Raw genomic sequence first — 21002 nt, 5'->3', positions numbered from 1 at the left:
TTACGCCAAGTGCCTGTACTTCAGCCATTTAATGATGTTTGTCTCACACTCCTATCCAAGGAATACAGGAGCTGCTTAAGGCACCTGGGAGTAGTAGCAAAAATACTAGTATCCACAGTTACCCTGACTTCAGTGCTTTTGAGCACAGGACAGCATAGCAGTTCTTGCTTTGCTAAAAAATGCTTTGCATGTACATGAGCTGTGAGTGCCCATATGATCAAATCTGTTTTGTCAAGCAGGACCAAAGTATTGGACTGTATCTCAGCGTAGGAGGGTGTGGAACCATTGGGGAGTGATTGCAGTTTGCTAATCTGAAGCCACATCTGCTTCCGTCTCTGCTCCAGTTATACCATCTGGAGGGAACATAAGGTAGCTTAAAAGCTGACCCAGTGGAAGTTCTCTACTCTGAAATTATAGCTGATATTTCTCTTTCTTACCCCTGAAATGCTATTTCCTTCTAAGGTATCATTTGCACAGTGCTGCTTGTGACAACTAGAACAGGAGCCAGGCTCTCTGGCTTCAGACCAGCTCAGTCTCTTCTCTGTTGCTTGGATGGTCAGCAGTAGCAGATCCCGAGTCCTCTGCAGGGAGCAAGCAAATGACTTTGGCCATGGTTCATACTGTTAGGAGTGGTGAAGTGCAGATTCTTAGAGGAGGTTTTGGGTAAAAACAATGGTGAATGTGCATACAACTTGGAACAAGATTTAGGTCCTTGAAATTTGATTTAAATGTATTTTCTTAGGCATCTTATGTATACATAAAGTAAAACTATAAATATGGATATAAATATGTAGATATATACACATATCTGTACATAAACACATGTATATAAATACCTTTTGTTGTAAGCACAGGCTCAGCTTATATTAAACTAAGAAAATTTCCCTGTTGTATCCCTTACTTGAAAAAGAACCAACCCTCTGTCTCTTCGCTACATTCCAATCACCTTATAGTATGTTTAAGAAGTTGAATTGTTTGTGGAGAAGCTGCAGCAAAATTGGTTCTGCTTGTTCTAGAAGTCGCCCACTGTAACTGAATTATTTGGTTGCCCTATGTAAGGAGTGGAGCATGGAGTCGCTGCCGGCGGCACTGTGGGCTTTCCTTGCACATCTCCCAGTTGTGTACTCAGGCTGGCTGAAAGCACATAGCATAGACATCTGGTGGGATTTTGCCATTGACCTCAGCAGGGCCTGGAGGGCTTCCAGTCGGCACCATGTGTGAGATCTGGTGGGGCTGATGTACTGGCTGGGGAGAGAGTGGGCTGTCAAGTGTGCAGTAAAAGGTAGTAGTGGGGAAGGATGAGGAGGGATGGAAATAAGAGTTTGGTGACAACCAGAAGTTTGTAAGTTGACTTAAGCTGGTTTTATTGGTTTATTTGAATGTAAAAATCAGTGTATGTTCTAACCCGACTCATATAACCATATTGGTAAATATCGTAGTTTTATTACCCTGGATTGTTTTAAACAGCTTTTTAAAAAATTGTTTGCTTGGCAATGTTGTTAAATGGCGATGTTTTTGGCAGGAAAGGCACACAGTGGGGGATAAGGAGAGAAATGGAAATGGTTGTCAGTGGGGGAGAGGAAGAGAGAAAACAGCTAACAGGGGTTGAGTGAAGAAGAATGAATAGAAATGAGCAGGCTCTGGATACTCACTAGGAGGCTGGATTTGTAAATCAAAGAGGGGTCCTAAAAGCAAGAATGTGAGCGCTCTTTGAATGGGTACAGATTCTCCCACTTCTGCATCTTATTTTTCCATGTGGTTCTTGCTTTTAGAAACCTTTACCAAAAATTTGCTTTAATATGGGATTGGTTGGGTTGGAAGGGACCTTTCAAGAAGTGGTGGCTCCGGTTTTCTTTCCTAGGCTGCCCTTTCAAGCATATTGACTGTTTTGGCTCTTTCCCCACACCCAACAAAGTTTTGAGGGTATCTTTGCAAGGGTGCTTGCAACAGTTGATGGGGTAATAAAAGGGCAACAACTCTCCTTGCTCCCTGTCTTCATCCTTGGTTTGGGACCTGGCTGCCTTGGGCACCATTTGAGTCTTGTAGTTTGATTTTGGGAATTGTAGTTCAGTCTTTTTTGTGCAAGAGGCTCCTCACCTTCCAGGATTGCTGGAGAGCCCCTGGGATCCTACACTGTGAGTGCCAGTGTGGGGGTGGGCCAGTAAGAAGCCAAGAAGACAATGTTTTTTTGGGGTTTGACATATTAAAGAATTAAAGGAATAGAAGAAACTGTGAGTCACAGCAGGATGCTAGACCAGGCTGAATAGGGAGTTGAATGGGACTCCTAAGTTCAGTGCTAGTCACACCTGCTAATCTTCTTGCCCCTCTCTCTGTCTCCCCTGAAAACTGTTAAAGAGCTGTCGTCTTGTATTTCCAAGAGACGAAAAAACCCAAACCTTTTTATTTCCCCTTTTTTTTTTTTTTTCCTTCATTGAAAGAAAACATACTGGAAAGATTGAGAGAGAAATAAAATATCCAGTTGGGGAGAGTGAATGAATGAAAGAAAATGGAAAGCAACAAAAAAAAAAGGATTTTTTTCCCCTGCCTTTCAATATTAAGCACATGTATTATTGCCAGACATTGTCATCCTCAGAGTCAGCAATGCTGTACATTTTGGGAGAGAGTCTAGGTGATGGCAGAATGCTGTTGCTGTTCGGCATGTGACAGTGTTAGCTGGGCATGTGTTTTTAAACATAATTCCTTCCTGTTTTGCATAGCTGCTTTGGAAGGAGGATGTTCACAAGGCCAATTATAAAGCTGCAAAATTTTCTTTTTTCAATAAGAAAATCTAACCCCCAGTTTTTCTTCCAAGGAAATGTAGCTCCCCCTACCCCCCCAACTTCAGGAAGGCAGGATGATGTTAATTTTTCAAAATATTTTCCCTGCTGTCCTAGTTACTGTGCCAGTGACCTAGTGGTGTCTGTCTAATCTATTCTGTGTGCTCTGCCGGTGGTGAAAAAAGTTCTGCAAGCCACATTTTGCAAGAGATAAAAATACTGATGCCAAATTTTTGGCAGTTCACTGTGTGACCATGCAGCTACAAAACATTTTAGTAGATTCTGTCCTTTGATTTTCATGGTTCCACAGAAATCTCAGTTTAATCACAGATCAGTTTAAGGAACAGAACATAATGATCTTCTCTATGTAAACCAGTAGGGCTGTACTGTAATCTGCAGAAAAATCTGGTTTCAGTGTTGCTCTTTTGTTCTTTTTTAATAAGATTTCCTTAAATGGTAAGACTTAAAAAGGTAGGGGATTTTAAGATAGAAAAAAGCATGGTCCTGCTCTCTGGAGACCTGCCTTTGCGCAGTTTTTGTTAGGTCTGTAGAATGATTAGTTTTCCTACTTACTGCAGTCACATCTTTCGCTCCTTTTTTAGTGTTCATTTGCTTTTGGTTTTGGGTGAGCAGAACATATGCATTTGGAAGTATTTTGAGTCAAGTGTGCCTGTTTTGACATTGGAACTATGGAACACAATTTTATGGTTGTTGATAGAGAAAAGTGAAAGTTACATGTTAAGTGTTGTCTATTTGAGGCTGTTACAGGAGTCCTGTGATTAAGGCTATGCAGATCTTTTCTGTGTGTGGTCATTTTTGCTTTTGCTGGCAGCTTTCAATCCTATCTTTCCCTTATGTATACTTTGAGGGAGGGTGGGTGATCCAGCTGTAGCATCTCTAGCCCAGGAGCTGCAGCTTCAGTATCTTTCCAGAACGGATTTACAGTATGACCTTGGGCATGTCCCTTATCTTTTCCCTGTGTCTCACTTTTTCCCCTAAAACAAGGAAGATCATAGAGAGTGAGGTGAGAAAGAGGCACTGTAATACTTGGATGATTAGAGTTGTAAAAATACTGAGACTGGTGCTGAAGAAGTTCTGAAAGGTCAGTTTGTGGTAAAGAAGGCTTTTTTAAAAACTCATCTTTATTCAAAAGGTAGGTGATCTGAAAATTGCAGAGAAAAATAATAGCTGAAGAAAATTGCAGAGTTATTGCTGCAGCTAATGACTGTGGCAATTGCATTCTGCCCTTTTCTGCTGCAGCTTTCGAAGATTTTTATGATGCTGCTTCTGTTTTTGCAAAAGCTCAGCATGGTTCCTTGCACCTTGCAGAAGAGAGACTTAACTTGGTGTTGATCTGTCAGAGTCCTGCTAGAAACAGCTTTTAAATGATATTTAAACATGGCAGTAGTTTGTTTCAGTAGATAAAACATATTCTCATTTGTTTTGAGTGTCTATAAATAACTGTTCTGCAATCTTCAATATTTAGTTTTGAGCTACAGAAGAGGTAGGAGGTAAAATCTTCCTGGGATGTGAGCCTGAACTAAGCTTAATTAAAAAGCTCTGGAGAAATCTGGAAGAAGCAGCATTAGACACTAAAACAGGCTTGTTCTTGTTTCTTGGAGTTTCCTCTGCTCTTGATTTTCTGAGATGTTATAATTCAACTTAACCTCAAAAGGAAGACGGAAAGAAAAATTAACAAGTTACAAACTTGTGCTGCCTGGCTTCCCAGAATTTGTCCCTCCTCCTCTGCCTAAAATCCAAAACAAATTTGCTTAGCAAAATAATCCTTCAAAAAGAGGCTTTTTCCCCCCTGATGTTTAAATAAGCTCTTTTGCCTGTCTTCCGCCTGGTCTCATTTCAGGCTAACATAAATAAACAGTCTGGGATATATCTAATGTCAAGTTACTCTTTGAATGTGAAATATAATCCAGAAAATACATTGTTGAAGAAAACAGTTGCAGGCTTGAAAGTGCACACATGAACCAAGTTTTTCAGCTTTCTTCCTTCTTGAGAGGCAGCCCTTCCCTTGAAGTCTTCCCTGAGACATGGAATACTGGATTTTTAATGAGATAAGTCTTAGTGGTGAACTTACTAGTTGTGCCGGCTGTCAGTGTAAGTATAGACTTGACAGCCAAGCCACTGGTGAAACTTCAGTAGGAGCAAGGTCCTAGTTGAACTTGGGTTTGTCTTCACATGAGATCGTGTGTGCGCTCTGTTGCTGGGGCCCGCACAGGCCTCTGTGGAGCTGAAACGAGGGGATGATTATTGACTCTAGCCCTTAGTTCTCAGACTTCTGCAAATAAGTCAAGGGAGCTTTTCATCAGAGTACGGGACAAAAAGTGACGAGCTTGCCATCCACGTTTGTACTGCACATCCCAGCTAGTCTTATAGTGTGAATAGACACTGGACGAGAACATTTAGACAAATTATCTCTCTGTGTACTTTGTTGGAAGTGCTTAGTAGTTGTTTCAAGAGTCAGGGCATACCGACCGCTGTCATGTGAAAGTAGTATTAATGAGCTTGTTATCCTAAACTGAGCTTGTTATCCCAAACCACATCAGGTGAATGGTGTGGTAGAAAAAGGAAAAAAAGTATAAATCTGCTATCAGTCATGAAGCAGACGTCAGAAAGGTCTGAGTGGCAGGAACACTGTGAAATCCTGACAGCAGGACAGTGAACTGGACAGCACAAAGAGTTTAGGACAAAGCCTGAGAGAGATATTATCCACTGTAGCTCCACTGGTGTTTGGAGCTACATTGAGTCAGGATTGGGCAGAGGTCATGCTTTTGCTTCAGTTTTGTAAAAATTCTAAGCCCTTCTATATCCCAATCTTTTGGGTATTCTCCAAGGATCTTGCAGTACTAGTACAGTTTATGCAAAGCTGTTTCTCTTAGATTTTTAAGGATGCATTGCTCCTTTAGTTTATCAAAGGAACAAGATTTAAGTACCACCACTTACAAACAGTTGCTTTTCAAAAGAGGTAGGTATTGCTAATAGCTCCTTGTAAAATAATGCTTCATTCATTGAATATCATGAACATGACATTTTTAACATGAAAGTGTTATTATAGCTGTTCTAACTGTAGTTGTCACCTTGATTTCAAAGAAAATGTTAAAAAACCAGCCTTAATCGATTTCATAATTCAGATTGTAGTTAGAAATATACCTGCAGGGAAATAACGAGGAGTTTGGTATAAATTTGGATGTCACAGTCTGCTCTCAGTCTGGAGGGTTTGCAGCAGCACTGTGATTCCACGTGCCCTTTCTGGGGCTGGTAAAAGGAAATACCCATGTGGAAGTAAATGCAGTGGAGTGTAAAACCTCTTCGAGTGGCATGTTAGCTTAAAGCAATCCAGAAAGTGGCACACACAAATTGACTCTGCATCTCCTGCAGCCTGCTGTGACTGCAGTGTTTCAGTAAACGTGAGGGTCGGTGTAGATCAGAGTTTTTGGAGACAGATAGGGTGGTCTGCCACTTTCAGCAGGGTGTCTGTGAAGGCAGCAGCTGTTCTGTGTTCATTTCCAGTCTAGTGTCCAAGAAACTGCACAAAGAAGTCAACAAAAAAATTGACCCAAATTTCTAATTTCTAATTCTAATTCCAAAATTTCTAATACTGTATTATTATTTTGTATTTTTCATTAATATTTCTGATCTGTGTCTACCCAACATCTAGAGGAGACACTTGTTACAGAAAAGGGGTCTCTAGTGCGGGTGGATTTTGTTACCAGCTGTCTGAATGGAAGAGTGAAAAGGGGAGGTATGCACCCAGGGAGGTGTGAGCAGGACGTTTTGGGGGCTGGGAGGGGTCAGGGCCGTTTAATATCAAGTCAGATTTGATACCTGAATTCATCCAGGACTACACTTTTCTGGGAGAGCAAAGCCGGCCACTTCAAACTGGTAGTGGGAGAAGAGTTTCAGGGATGCTCAATGCTAATGATTTTTGGCCTTGTGGCTTCCTTGGGGTTGAAATGGTGGAAAGCAGGCATGTTTGCATTGGAAAGTGTGCAGTGCAAGAAACTACCCATTCCTCCTTCCCCTGCCCTTCTCCCTGCCCTCCCCAGCCGTGTCCCCCTCTGGGTGATGTGGGATGGGGAGCCTGCCATGCAGCACTAGTGAGAGAGGTGGGATCTACCAAATACTGTCATATATCAGGCAGTGATGATGGGCAGTGACTGCCTGCCTGGACCTTTTGGAGTCCAATGCTGAGCAGTTTAAATCCCAAATTGCTATGTTACTTGTGGGAGGCCTCAGCGGATCTCTGCTCACAAAATAAGGAAATAAATGGGCCAGTTCCCTAAACCAAGTGCATGAACCACCCGTCAGAAATCTAGCAATAAAGAAGATCATAAAAACAAGTGGAAGAGGTCATCTGCCAACATCTGAAGGATCTGGGCATAGTTCTGTGTTTTTCAATGATCAATTCATCAATGGTTTGGGAAAGGGAGAGGGGGAGAACAGTGATGTGGCAGAGTTTTTCTAATTATTCCAGTGTAAACTTTCATAAGAAAGACCCAGGTTGAGAAGAGAGGTGGTAAAGGTAATGTGAGTGACAAGGCATCCCATGAGACCTGTGCGGCTGTTGCTGACAGCAGTCTGCACAGCCATCGCGTCGTTGTGGGCAGGTAGAAGGGGTGTTGGAGTGGGAGCGTGCTTGGTGTGTGGGATCTCGTTGGTAGCATTTTGCTTTCGGTTGCCTTTAATTCCCATTTGCTGAATTTTCAACACAATTTTTAAGTCTAATGTGAGGTGTTGCAGATACTTTGTCCAGGTATGTTGGCTGATCCTCTCTGTGGGAAGATGTACTCTGATTAGTCAAAACAATTGAGTGAAGAAGGTGGGAGAGCCACATGTGCCTGTGAATCACGGAGGCTGGTGGAGACAATCATGTAGCCCTTTCTACACCATCTCTCCTTATGAGAGCTTTCTCTGCAGCTTTGGGAAATGATTGTAGGCTCTGCTGGTCCTGGGGCAGAACCAGCCTGGGGGGAACCAACTTCATCCCTAATGTCGGGGAGACTCTGCCCAGAGCAAACTGGGCAGGGTATTTTTGGCAGAGCTGTTGTTCAGGTAGCTCTCATCTCACCTGTGTCCAATCGTGACTCTCCCCAGCCCTGTTTCTGGGGTCAGTAGCCCCACTTCCCATCCCGTATACATCCTTTCTCCATCTGGGGAGAGCATGCTGAGCCCGAAGGGGTTGCATGTTTTAGCAGTGTGTGGGGAGAGGGAGCTCACCTGCCCTGTGCCTGGGGGCTGTCCTCTGGGTGCGCTGGGGAGGCAACAGTGCAACTGTTTCATGGAGACTGCGGATGCTAGTGACATTCCTCTGCTTCCTTCCGTCTTGCCACCAGTCACAGGAATGGTCAGACAATAGACTGTAGTATCTCTGAAAAACATTTGCATCATACAGATGTGTTTTGGCAAGCGTTGGGTGAAAGTATTTAAGGCATTACATTATTTATCAAAAGCATTAGCCTTAGGTAATGCACATAAACCCCTCCGTTTGTTTGTTATCTTCACATCTACACCTTGGTATACATAATTGAAAACATTTTTTTCAGCGGAAAGCAAGGTTAATATTTTCCAGCTAGAAAGTACCTTTTATCTCGTAAGCTGCCAGTTCTCTGTGCCAGCTGCATGCAAATGCCACCACTTTGGAAAAAAAGAATGTCAGGTGAAAAGTGGGTTGGATTATCCCATAAAGTGCAAGAATAGGGAAGAAAAATATTTTTAGCAAAAAGACTGTAAGGCAAACACCTTCTTTGTGGCAAAAACCAGCATGAGGTCTTTCGCAGCTGCATAAAGGAGTTTTACAAACTAGAAAAAAAATATTTTTCACAGGGCCTAAACAGAGCAAATAATGTGAGTGATATTCAATTAACCCTTCAGAAATAGGGGTTAAGGCTGATAATTTATCTGCACTTTCAGACTGCCATTGACAAATTCCTGTGCAAGATTCTATTCAGGGGAGATGGCCGTAAGTGGGTGAAACGCCTAAGAAATTGGCCAAGAAACAGAGGGTAAGTGGCAGGAGGAAATGATGAGGGTTTTATCACAGCAGAAATTTAGTTGCTGGATTCTCTGAGTGTTATGTAATAGGGCTGCCATTGAAAAACTATTTAACAATACTTAATTACTCATTTGTATTAGAATGTTCTAAATGAACTCCACTAGTTTATGGGAGGGAGCAGGCAATAACTGAGCAGTCAGTGAAAACATTTATGCAGTGTACAGAGGTCATTCAGGAAAGTAAATGTCTTGGCATGCAAAATATTTTAATGCCATTAAATACATCAGCTGTAGTTCCGCATTGTGAGTGTTTTGTCAGTTCTAGTTATCCCTCCCTGGGTGAAGCAGAAGCCCAGGAAGACCAATGGAAGTAAGTGCCTTGTAGCTGAATTTATAAGTGAAAAAAGCCAGAATTGGTCGATACAGAGAAAAGATGCAGAAGTGGAGATATCGCAGAAGTAAGCATGATTTACTGTTTCTCATAAAGCAGACCACAGGAATAATTGCTAACGCTGAAAGGTGAGAAATTTTACAGCCAGTGTAAAACATATGGCACTCTCTAAATGTAAACTGCTGTTTGCTCATGAAGCACTACCTTCTGACTTTAAGACTTGTATTCCACATTAAATACATCTGATGAGCAAGAGAGCACACCTGGGTAGGGAAAATCACTCTGCAGATGGGAAATCTTTTGTGTGGGAGCAGCTGGGAAGACATTTCCTAAGTGAACAAGTTATCCAACAAATATGCTCTGTTCTTTCCTTTTCTCTCAAGCTGTGGCCATGATGGGAGGCAAGCAAGTGCCCTGGATGGTGTGCAGGTGGGAAGGTGTACGTCAGCACCTGCGTTCCTCAATGCCTGGGGGATTTATCAGTGCAATTTGAACCTGACATTCCAGGGAGTGGAGATATTTTGAAATGGATGCTTAAAGCATGGATTTATATCCTCTCTGTATTTTCAGTCATCCATTGTTTGTTGTAATTCCCTGGGGCTGTTAATTATATATATAAATCAAACAAAGTCTATGGGAGTGACTAGTTTTTAAAGTGAAAGTCTAAGGCTTCCAGCGTCTGGGTCACATTATTCTTTTCAGGCCTAACAAAGCTGGCAGATCTTCAGTTAAGGGAAGGGCAGAACAATTATGTGTTTCAACTGTGTTTTATGTAATTTGTGCACTTTATGAAGTGCTTGTATAATAATTATTTTATCCCTGAAAACCTGATAGGTATTCTTCTAATGGGTTTTGAATTAAATTTGCATGTGAATTGCATTATTTTCTTTCAACAAATATGTTGTTATCTCTGACTGAAATGTGGATTGAAGAATCACTTGAAACATAATACAGAAGTAGTGCTGCAGACCTTAGCAGCCTGAAAAATAATTGAAGTAAGGAATGTTAACAAGCTCAAATGTCATCATCTTCCAAAAACTGACATTTAAGCTGATCCACATTCCCTCTCCTCCTTTATGTGGAATACAAAACCACATACGTTGTGGGGTAACTAAAGGAAATGTTTGGTGGAGTTGGTTAAGAAACAGTGGACATGTTATTTTTGTGTTAGCTCTTGTATAGCCACATTTGAGCCTGTTTAAAAAAATGTAGTTTGCATAGTGTAAAGATGTTGGGGGAAGGGATAATGAGTTCCTACTGAATACTAATTGCTTATGAGTTGTTCGGGGAGACTGTATAAGAATGGAGGATTTGTTGTAAATTAGTCACTAGCTGTATTGTGCATTGCTGTGAGGTTAGACCAGAGCTGTAAAGGTGCCAGCTCTACAAAATCTTTATGATTCGCTGCCTAACTTGGTGACTGTGTGAAGGAGAAAATACTATTCAGACTAAATATTATTGGAAAGAGAGCTCCTCTAATGACAGTGTAATCTTTCTTTGTAACACTTAAAGTTCGTTTGAGTTAGAAAGATGGGAGTGACAGATTTTGAGTGGGTTATTGCATCTTTTCCAGCTGCAAGATCCCAAGGTCTGCCGAAGTTGTAAATGCTGAGAGGAGGGGTATTGCTCTGCAGTAGTACAGGGTCCAGCAGATTGATTAGTGCTGTTAGCTTCCAGTTAATCTTTGGCTTCTTTAATTCCAGCATTTTGCCTGTTCTTAATTTGTGAGTCCTTGTAAGCCCCACTTTTAACATGGAAACAAAGCTTTGAAAAAGCTTGCAATAGTTTGTTTACTTTTGAGACGCATTTTCTCATTCCTTACTTGGCTTCTATTGTTTTCATTTATATCAAAATGGGAAGGTGAGTTAATGATTCATTGGCACACAGTGACCTTTCAAATAGCTCTGGACCACGATGCAACAGCTCCACTCGAAGCTCTCATACTTTAGCCTCCTTGCTTCTGCCTTAATATTTGCAGCCTGATCTGTCTACATGCCTGGACGCCTGAAGAGAGCAAACATTTACAGCTTCTCCCTCCCCTGTGTTTAGTGGGCAATTTGATCCTTCTTCGTCCATTCCTTTATTTTACATCACTCTTAGACTTGACTTGCTATTGAGAACAACAAAGTGCAACTTTAGGAATCTGCTCTCTGTTTATTTAGCACAAAAATGGACTCAGACTCTGATTCACCTTTTAATTACTCTTGGCCTTCCTTACCTAAAATGAGGATTCGAAGAAGGGCATCCAAATCAGGTAGAAAAAGTTGTCTTATTTCAAATGACTCTTACTTAATAGCTCTGCCTCCTTTTCATTGTCTGGTTGTATGCAGGTGACTATAAACAGCTTGCATGAGGTATATTTTCTTTCTATCAAAACTCTACCTCGCTGTTAATTATGCTTTTGTAGATAATGGTGTTGGAATTTGTTAAGTGAGAAAAAAATGTTTTCTCCAAATTATGTACTGTTGTTTAAAATTGTTTTTATTTCTTTACTCTCTAAGGGCTTTTTTTTTTTCCTGGTTGCATGTGTGTCTGTCAGTGAGCAGCTCTGAAACCCTGGGAGCTTCATAGCGCAGCAGCGGCTGCAAAAAGCTCTGCTGGTTACAGTTGTTTTCATTTAGGGGGAATTTGATAATTCAAATATGCCTTAACTACTAACAGGACTTTTTTTCCCCCCTGAATTACATACAAAAGTCTTGTCAGAATGAAGAGGGAAATATTTTGCTTTTTGTAAAGGAAAGCAAAAGGGTCAGTTACTGTCTTTGCACAGTTAGACATTGTCCTTCTTTGTTGAGTAGTCTTTGGGAGGTAAGCATTGTAAATGTCAGAATGGTAAAGGGGGTTTTAAGGAGGTTGAAAGGCGCTGACCAGCAAGTTTATGTGATGAAGAATTGTCATTGAAAGCTTTAATGAGGAAAGATAAATTTTTAGTACATCTAAAAGAAACTTAATGAGGAGAAAGAATGGCAAAAAATGTAATCTGTGCTTCCTTCCATAAATAGTTTTTTTGTGTTTCAGAAAGGGAAAAAAACAAGTAAAAGATCTACCAGTGTCATTAAAGTCAATGAACCAGGAGAATTATGTTTACACAGGCTGAAACTTTGACCTAGTTTTAGAGTGAAAAATGTGTACAGAATGCACATCTTAATGTGCAGAATGCTTTCTGAACTTTTTACTTTTATTCATGGGGAAATCCGGTATGTCTGAAGTGCATAGGAATTTCTGTGATGTGTATGGATGCACATGCAATTTGTAAAGTAGATGAAATGGGTTGCAAGTTGCACAGTGTATGCTTTTTTTCCATCTCTCATGAGGGTTCATTTTATCTGTAAATGCTGTAGCTGCACACCCATCCTCCATGGCACTTTTGTTATTAATTTTACCTTTAGATGGCTGCTCTTTTTTTTTTTTTTTTTTTTTTTTTTTTTTTTAAAAAAAATCCTTCACCTGTTGTAAAGCACTGTATACAGATCTGGTGTTTGCATGTTAACAGTATTGCATCTTGTTTCCCGCCATGTTAATAGTATGCCAACACGCATGGCTTGCACACACAGCTGACTGTATGTGGGGCTGCTGGAGCAGAAGGGTGCTCTTGGGTGCATGTGCATGTTCTAGTGCTAAAGTTGAAGGGTTCACCTGTGCTTGGGGAGCTGAAATCCTGGCTGCCCATGGGGTGGGAGAAATGCCTTTGCAGGGGGACAGCAGGCTCGTGATCTGTGCTTTTTTTCTGGTAGTAGCCGAACATGGCTAGTTGATGCTGGCACGCAGGTGTGGGGTGTGTACCTTGCAGCTGCATTTCCCTCATGCAGGAGTTTAGGTCTCAGTGAACAAGAGGCTTGTAGTGCCTGGTGCCAAGCAGCACGGGATTCTTCCTTCCCACTCTGAAGGCCATAAAGTCATTGTGTACCAGCACAGCGTGCTCCAGCTGATCTGGGCATTGACATGTCAGCCTCCTCCCTTGCCCTCTGAACCAGCAGGCTGTTAATTTCCCAGTCTGGGCTTGTTCCCCCTGGGAGGCAGGGGAGCTGTGCAGACCTCCAGCGGGAGAATCCGAAGTGGGAAGTCTTAACACTCCACTTTGCACCATACACACCAGTGTTTTCAAGTTTTAAGTTCCCTGTTGCCCCAAGGTCAGCTGTTGTCCCTGCTTGGGGTCTTCTCAGACTGGGTAGTGGAGCCCCAGCCCACCCCCTGAATTCCTGGGGACCAGCAGGAGCCAAGTGCAGGCTGTGTGCCTTCAGGGCCAGGTATTGCAGACTCCCTCCCTCCTGCTGAGGCTGCGTGTGCATGGCATAACTAAATTAGGCTCATCAGGGAATGTGAATGTGACTGTACCTTAGTGGGCTGAGGAGAGGGTCTAGATTTTGTTCCTTGTTGCAAGACCCCTAATGGTATTTATTTTATTTGAAATGGCCATATGGCAGGTACTCTGCTCCCCTCCCCTTGGCACTGCATAGTCCCACCTGTTCAGGGGCAGTGACTCTCACAGCTTTTTTGGAGGCTTTAACAGCCTTCAGGTGGCTGAGAATATCTGTTGCTGACAAGACTGTCCCACTGTGCTGGGAGGTGGGAGTTACGTGCTGACTCCACTCAGGCAGAGGTGGGAATTGAAAGTGAGTGTTCCGTATCTTGGGAAAATACTTGCCTGTTGTGCTGTTGTATAAAAGTGAGACACCAACTTAGTTCTGTTTGTATATTCATTTGTATAGTAGGTAAGGTGCCTGCTTCAGGGGGGAAGGTCAGGGCTGTGAATACCATGTGAGAAAGTGTCGCTTTCTTGTACCCCGTGTTTAGGTGACAAAGATCAAAGTCAATGATTGACAAGTGCCTTTATCTTCAGTGTTTCTTTGGGACAACTTTAGGACCACATCTTGAACATGATGGTATGATTTCTAGCATTCAGATGCCTGATCCTTTCCATGCAGTATATAGAAAAGGCAGCGCTTTAGTTTCCACTCTGTAGATTTAGGATAGTTAAATGTTTGTGACAACAGCACTTGAAAACATACCTCACTTTACCTTCTGTTAATGCCATTTTTATGTACTTGTTTAAGTTTGCCCTCATGAGTAGTGGCACTGTCTGAATGAAGCGCTAAGGCACCTGATACAGGGATGCAGGTCCCTCATCGAAACTGGTTGTGTAGTCCACATCTACAGATGTGCATGTCACTTCGGTTGGCCTCTCGCCAGGAATGTGTGAACTTCTTTCTCCAAATTGAGGTGACCACTTCTGGATTTAGGGGAGTATTTCTGCAGTCCTGCGTGACCCATGCACTTAGCTGTCTGCATTTTTCGCTGACTTCTTAGCTGTGTTACTTCCAGTTACACATTAACCCCTGCTCAAGTTTGCTGGGGGTAAATGTGATGAGCTGTCTGAAAACTATTCATTGTATCTAGAGAAGGGAATTTGTAATTTCTTTCCTGGCTCTCAGCTTGGTCACATTGATGTATTTAATTTCTCTTGCTGTGTGCCCTCTCATAGAATGATTTAAGTAGTTTTGATTTTTGTGGAAAAACACTCAGTGTTATGTTCTTGCCATTTTCTGACACAGGTCATTCAAGGCTATATGTTTTCTTCTGCCAACATAAAGCATGTTTTGAATTACTGCTATGATGATTGTGTGGGTTTTTTAAAGTATTTTTATAAGCTTTTGTGCCTGGTAAAATGTGCAGCCTTTGCTGTATAACTTTGATGACAACACTACAGAAGATGTAGAGAACTTGTGCCTAGTTATTCATGGGTCAAAGTCTTTTGTTTTATCCATGTTTGGAGATTTTCCTTCCCAGCACTGTGGCTTTTGTTCACCTACATCTCAATAACACATACATCTTTCTTGACTGTTTACCAGGTAGATGGCAGAGAGCCACAGGCTCTGCTAAAGGAGACATGCCTTTATTTTGTTCTTTTTCTGTGGTCATGGCACAGTATACAGTCAGAGAATGTTCAGCTCTGGCAGAGAATGTTCAGCTCTGTGCTTGCTCAGTACTTGTTTCAGTAGCAGAGCCAAGTCTGCTATGTTGTATTCAGGTTGTTTTTACTTTAGTAAGCATCTTTAAGTCCCTTGCCAACACCTTACAGAGCTAAAAATCTTTGGGATGCACTCATACTCAAAAGAAGTGTCAGTGGCCCTGGCAATCTTATCTGTCTTTCATAAGCTGTGCTGAAGTTTTGCATCTGCAGTGACAATAAGCATTGTGAATGGGTGGGAGAGAGATTTGAGACAGTCTGCAAATGCATTTTGTTGATAGTCCTCATCTTTCAGGCAAGGACAGCCTTGCTGCATGTTACTACTGGTACGCAATGCAGTGAGCTATTACCTGCTGCCATGTCAACCTGGCAGGTCTGCTGATGGTCCCTGTAAGACCGAGGTGACTTGTAGCCGGCAACACAGGCTGGAGGCAGTTAGTGGGGCTGTAGGAATGCAGTGTGTGATGTGGACATTTGCAATGGTTTTGTCACTTTTTAAACTATGCAGGCCTGTCCAGTGGAAGTAAGTTACTAGCACAGTCAATGTGTAATTAATAATGCTTTCCCCTGCATTCAGCAGTCTTTTAAATATTTCTCTTGTTACAAAATAAGCTTGATGTAGTCCTCCCTTCACCCATGTTTGAAACTGGGGGGCAGAGTGGGATTAGGGAAGGTACAGTGGCATCATGTTGCAACCTGAAGCCCAAAACAATCTGGTACCTTTTGTCTGTTCATTTGAAACCTCAATGAATATTTATTTAGATATCTCACCTTTAACAACGGACTGACTGGAACATTGTCAGAAAAACATACGGCATTTATCATGTTTTAGCAGTAAAAATTTAGCTACAGAAAGTATTGCAGATAATACATTCTGAAGTAACTTGCTGTATTTGCAGCAGCTTTCTTCAGGAGTTGTTACTTAGGTTGTTATTTTCTTAATGAATTTTAAAATAATGTAAAATGTGGTATTAAAAATTGCTATATAAATAAAAATGTGAAAGAATAGTGGCATTTTGGTTTTTTTTTTGGCTTGGGATATTTAATTCATAGTGCAGTCCATTAACTGACTGTAGAGACCCCAGCATTGGTCCCTGTCGCTGAAGTCAAGAAGCTGTGCCTATAAGCTTGGATTTATGCCATGATCTGGGATTCCCTAACACCTGGGCTGTGTTTCAGGGATATGTGTTGAACCTTTGCAGCATAGCACTGGAGCCAAATACCACCCTTGCCAGTTGTACCCAGTGGGTTTATGTATGAGAGGGAGTGCATGCTGGGGAAGGTAGTAAGCATCCAAGAAACAAGAGGATCTTGATTTTGTCCAAGAGAGTTTTTTTTTTCCTTCCTGGTTGTTGGTTTAAGATCAGCCTTTGGAAAGCTTTACAGGCCACAAGAAAGTACGGCCAGTTTTGCCAAATCACATTTCCATATGATTTTAGCTGCCAGAGTCTGATGAACTGCTGTAGAAAACAATGCTTTTATACCATTTATAAACAAAGGCTTTGGGACCTTGGCAGACATAAGGAAATGGTTTGTATCTTTAACAATTCTCAAGATGGCAGTCACTAAAATCATGTTAAAATCTTGCAGGAGGAAGAAGCAAAATGAGAAGCATAAGGATGTTTTGATTGTATGAGATCCCGCAAAACCTGCCAGGACTAGAAACCAAATAATTCTTAGTGTGCCATTTCTAAATGGGGAGTTCCAGTTTTCTGTAAGTGTAGAGCTTCCGGTTCTTGGGCTTCATGAAATGGCACCTTAAAATTAAATAAAAGCTATGGTGTAGCATTGCAGTTTCTGCAGTGGTCTGAGAGTTTTTTTTCTTTTTTTTTTTTTTTTTTTTTTTTTTTTCCCCAAAAGAACAAATGCCCCAGACCTTGACAAGTGTAGTTTCTCGTCCAGTGCCATTTCTTCATTATAACTTTTCTTTCTGTCTGATGGCCATAGGTATCTTGGATGGGGCTCTAAGCAAACTGATCTAGTGAAAGGTGTTGCTGCCCGTGGCAGAGGGGTTGGACTACGTGATCTTTAAAGTTCCCTTCCAACCCAGACTGTGCTAGATGATTCTGTGATCTTCCAAAAGCAGTTACATTGCTTTAGGAATATAGCCTGGGAAAAGTCTTTAGTGGCATCTTTTCCTTTCAGCCTTTTCAGAAAAGATGAATGTCTGATGCATACTGAGAATAATTTTTGGAATAATTTTCAGTTATTCAATAGACAAACTGGAATTAAGTTTATTGAGAGTTCTGATTTCTGATAGTTTGCTGGGTATGATTCTTTATCACATCATTCTTATGCTAGTCTATCTCAGTTCACTTCCAATGGCAATGTTTGACTTACAGCATCTTAAAATAAAGAAAATTGCATTACAACTGTAATTTTCTTTGAGCTTGTTTTCACACAGTCTAGGACAAGGCTGGGTTACACTTTGTCAGATTTTGCTCCTTTTACAGTCAGAGGATAATATGCTGGATTGGTGCGTACTTTTCATATTTACAAGCAGCTTTAAGAGAAGTGAGCCTGCAGGACAGACTGACAGTGTTTCTGTAACGCTTGATTAGGTTTTCTGCAGCTCAAAGCCATGAAGTAGTCACCCTGTGCATTTTTTTAATAATATTTGCAATCATGAACACATTATTGAAAACTAAACTTTGAAATTCTGTTAATGATTTCTGGTGAATCTGATAATTTCTATTTTCAGTACCAAGACCAGACCAGATGCAGTCTTCATCCCAAACATCTTGTTCCTGGGTCAGGTCTTGATTGATTGCTGTCACTCTGTAAAAAGACACTATCAGTGGTATTTTCCTATTACAATTTTGTTGCTGCTTTTTGCTTTAAAAACAGTAGTCTGCTTTATTGGTTTAAGGTTAGTATTTGTGTGGCTCCTGGTAGGTAGAATGCTTTAGGAGAGTCATTATTTGACTGCAATTGAACAGTATTCTGTTCATATAACGTATCAGGTGTTACGTATTTAATATATAGGCCAGAATAACGCATATTTCATCCCAGCCCATAGATCTTGTCCTATGTACTTCTGCAACCACAGATCTCTACAAAGTTCTAGGTTAGATGGAAAATAGAAGGTTCTGCTAACCAAGATACAGGAACACTTATTTTTAAGTTATACGAGTTATATGAATGAATCTGTAGTACCTCTTAGAGTTTTGTCAACTGTAAACTTCTTGGAACATGTAGCAAGTGTTAGGCAATTACAAAATGGGCAGATTTTTGAGACACCACACAAATATTACTCAAACTGTAATCCTAAGATTTGGTGCTTAATGTTTAACTTGGCCATTTTTATGACAGTGTACATACATGAGAAGAAAGTGGTTTGAGATTTAATGGCATGTTTTTCACAATTTCTTTTTTCCAGAGCAGAAACATTCTACTCTTGATGTTCTCAGAAAACTCAAGGCTCCACCTACTTGCTTTGCTGCAACCAGACTTTCTGCGATGCTGAGTGGAAGTGATGAAGTATATGCAAACTGCATGGTAGTAGACCGAGTAAGGTTATGTTTTAACTTTTGGCAAATATTTCATCATCTTCTGTTAAAGTCACTTACTTGTGTGATAGTAGCATCTTCTAGATCTGTGATGTGTGGCCAGTTAGTAAAGCTCTAAAATAAAAACAGTAATACCTTACTCTTCTTAGCTATATTTTGTAACTTATTTCTGAGTCACTTTAACAGATTCATTGATGATAGGAATTATTCTCCCTACCCTGTAGGGAGAACTCTAAGGGAGCTCTTACTGTCTTTTCTGTGTGTTTGTGAGCTAAATTGTATTTGCCTATTTCTGAGAAACATTAACATAATGTATTTTGTTCCTGTACACTTCATATTTTCTGAATTCTATGTGCATTCACCATAGAGATGAATTTGCTGATGCTGGCTAATTTCAGAAGTTGATTAGATGCTCATAGCTAAGCTAATAGTCTCAACAAAAATGAGATACTGCTGAAAAGATGAAGTTGATGTCCTACAGCTGACATGAAGCATTCTGATACTGGAGATCCTGACTCGGTATTCATATTTCTGATTTATTTGTCACCAGCACTGGAGATGAGCCACAGCATCCAGACCAAATTATATTTTACATCACCATGTTGCATCTGAAATCTCTCCCCCCATGGTCACATTCAGATGTCATAACATGGGCAGGGGGTACTAGTCCAACGTCATTTGTAGCGGCTGTATGTAGTTAAAGAGCTGCTGAATTCTTGGGGCGTGCAGCTGTGTTTGAGTGATGGTTGAAGTGATTTATTTATTTGTAACCTGCTGTGGGCTTTTCCTGGGGTGAAAGTTGGAAAACACGACTAAGAAATGATCAGATCATAATGTTAGAAGAAGGCTGAGATTTTGCAAGTGTGATTTTTTCCCCCTCTTTTGTGTGGGTTTTTTTTTCCCATTTCCTGAAACACTTCTCCCACTGCATTCACTGCAGTCCAGTTCGTTGTGACAGCTTTTCAATCAGAGGCCAGCGTGTTCAAAATGCACCTAAGTTACTGAGAGATGCATGAAATAATGACACAGGAGTGAACAACTGGCAGGAGATGATATATGTAGTTGGTGAACCATTGATTTTAACAATACCCAGGTTGAAAGGACAGAGCTGCAGAAGTGCAGCTCCATTACAAATGCAGATATTACCTGAGTGTATTACTGGAGGGTCCTTCAGTTTGGATTATTAACCTTTACTCAATACATAGCCACATTCAACTTTTGTTAAATTGCTGATTGGGGCCATATTCTCCCTTAAGCATCACACAGCAGGAGCTGGAATGGCTACCAGAGGCGGCCTTTCTGGTGCTGAGGGAAAACGCTGCCTAGGCAGGAATAACTTTGAAGGAAGGAGCAGCTGTGTGAGACCTGGGAAAAGCATTTTACCTTTGTGCATCTTATATACACAACACAACAGAAGTAATTCCAGACTTGCATGCGTTGCTTTGAAAGCAAATGTGGGCTGCCGTAAAAATGCCCACAGTTCTTTCTGTCTTTTAGTAAAAGAAACATCATTACAATGGGGATGAAAACACATCCTGGGGCTGAACAAGAGGAGGTCAGCAGTATTAAAGACCAGGGCTTTGGAGATGCTTGCTTTTATACAGGTGCTTTTTGGAGGCTGGGTGTTTTCACTGGCCATGTGACCTTTCAGTATAATTCACCATCTAAATAGACAGCACAGCATCTAACCAAAAGACTGACAATAAACTGTGTTTTAGTATTTTCTGCAGCGTCGACGGAGAGAGTTCAAATCAGTTGCACAAAGAATTATTTGTTAGGAGGGCCTAAATCCTGATACCTGTACCTGAGAAAACATAATTCCCAAACTCCGTTCCTTCTTTGTGCAAGAGGAGGGGTGAATCATGCCCATAATAGCATAATGGCTAAAAAATCAAGATTTCTTTCCCTGTGTCTCCTGGAGAACCTCTGTTCCAAGTCATGTATATTTATCTCAAAACTTAGGAAATTGGTACTGGAAAATAAAAAGTACATGATGTGTAGGCTGATTTTTCCAGATTGCACAATGTTTGAATTCTCCTCCATATGTCTCCCACACTAATGTATTACGCGTAGTTTTTGCTTGATTCAAGGATATTTTTTAATCAAAGCTATAAATATATGAATTGATACATTTAACAAAAGGTATAAATGTGAGACAGACATCCAGTAGACTTGCAAATACCAATTCATTCCTACTGCAGTTATGGAAAAAAATGATGCAAGGTCTAGAATCTCTTAGCTGTATAACTTGCCTTCAATTCATGTAAAAAGTAATAGGGGGGAGAAAAAAGGCAAAACACATAACCATGAACAAAATGGCAAACTAATTTGATCCTTGTTCCCTGACACTA

General features: G+C 41.0%; 1 protein-coding gene across 5 annotated transcripts in view; it reads left to right on the top strand.

Moving 5' to 3' along the window:
• ARHGEF28 (Rho guanine nucleotide exchange factor 28) overlaps positions 1–21002 on the top strand; it is a 126524-nt gene that overhangs the window by 53921 nt on the left and 51601 nt on the right. For 3 of the 5 annotated variants that reach the window (XM_055699163.1, XM_055699162.1, XM_055699164.1), the window contains one exon: positions 18522–18652. In XM_055699163.1, coding sequence (XP_055555138.1) covers positions 18522–18652 — 131 coding nt within the window. Of the gene's footprint in view, positions 1–11090; positions 11429–18521; positions 18653–21002 lie in introns of those variants that run through there. The other 2 variants (XM_055699166.1, XM_055699165.1) reach the window with 1 other exon arrangement.

Source organism: Falco cherrug, chromosome Z (assembly GCF_023634085.1).
Source record: "Falco cherrug isolate bFalChe1 chromosome Z, bFalChe1.pri, whole genome shotgun sequence".
NCBI classification, from domain to species: Eukaryota; Metazoa; Chordata; class Aves; order Falconiformes; family Falconidae; genus Falco; species Falco cherrug.
The sequence above is the reverse complement of the archived record's forward strand: the minus strand, read 5'-3'. Positions and strand labels throughout refer to the sequence as shown.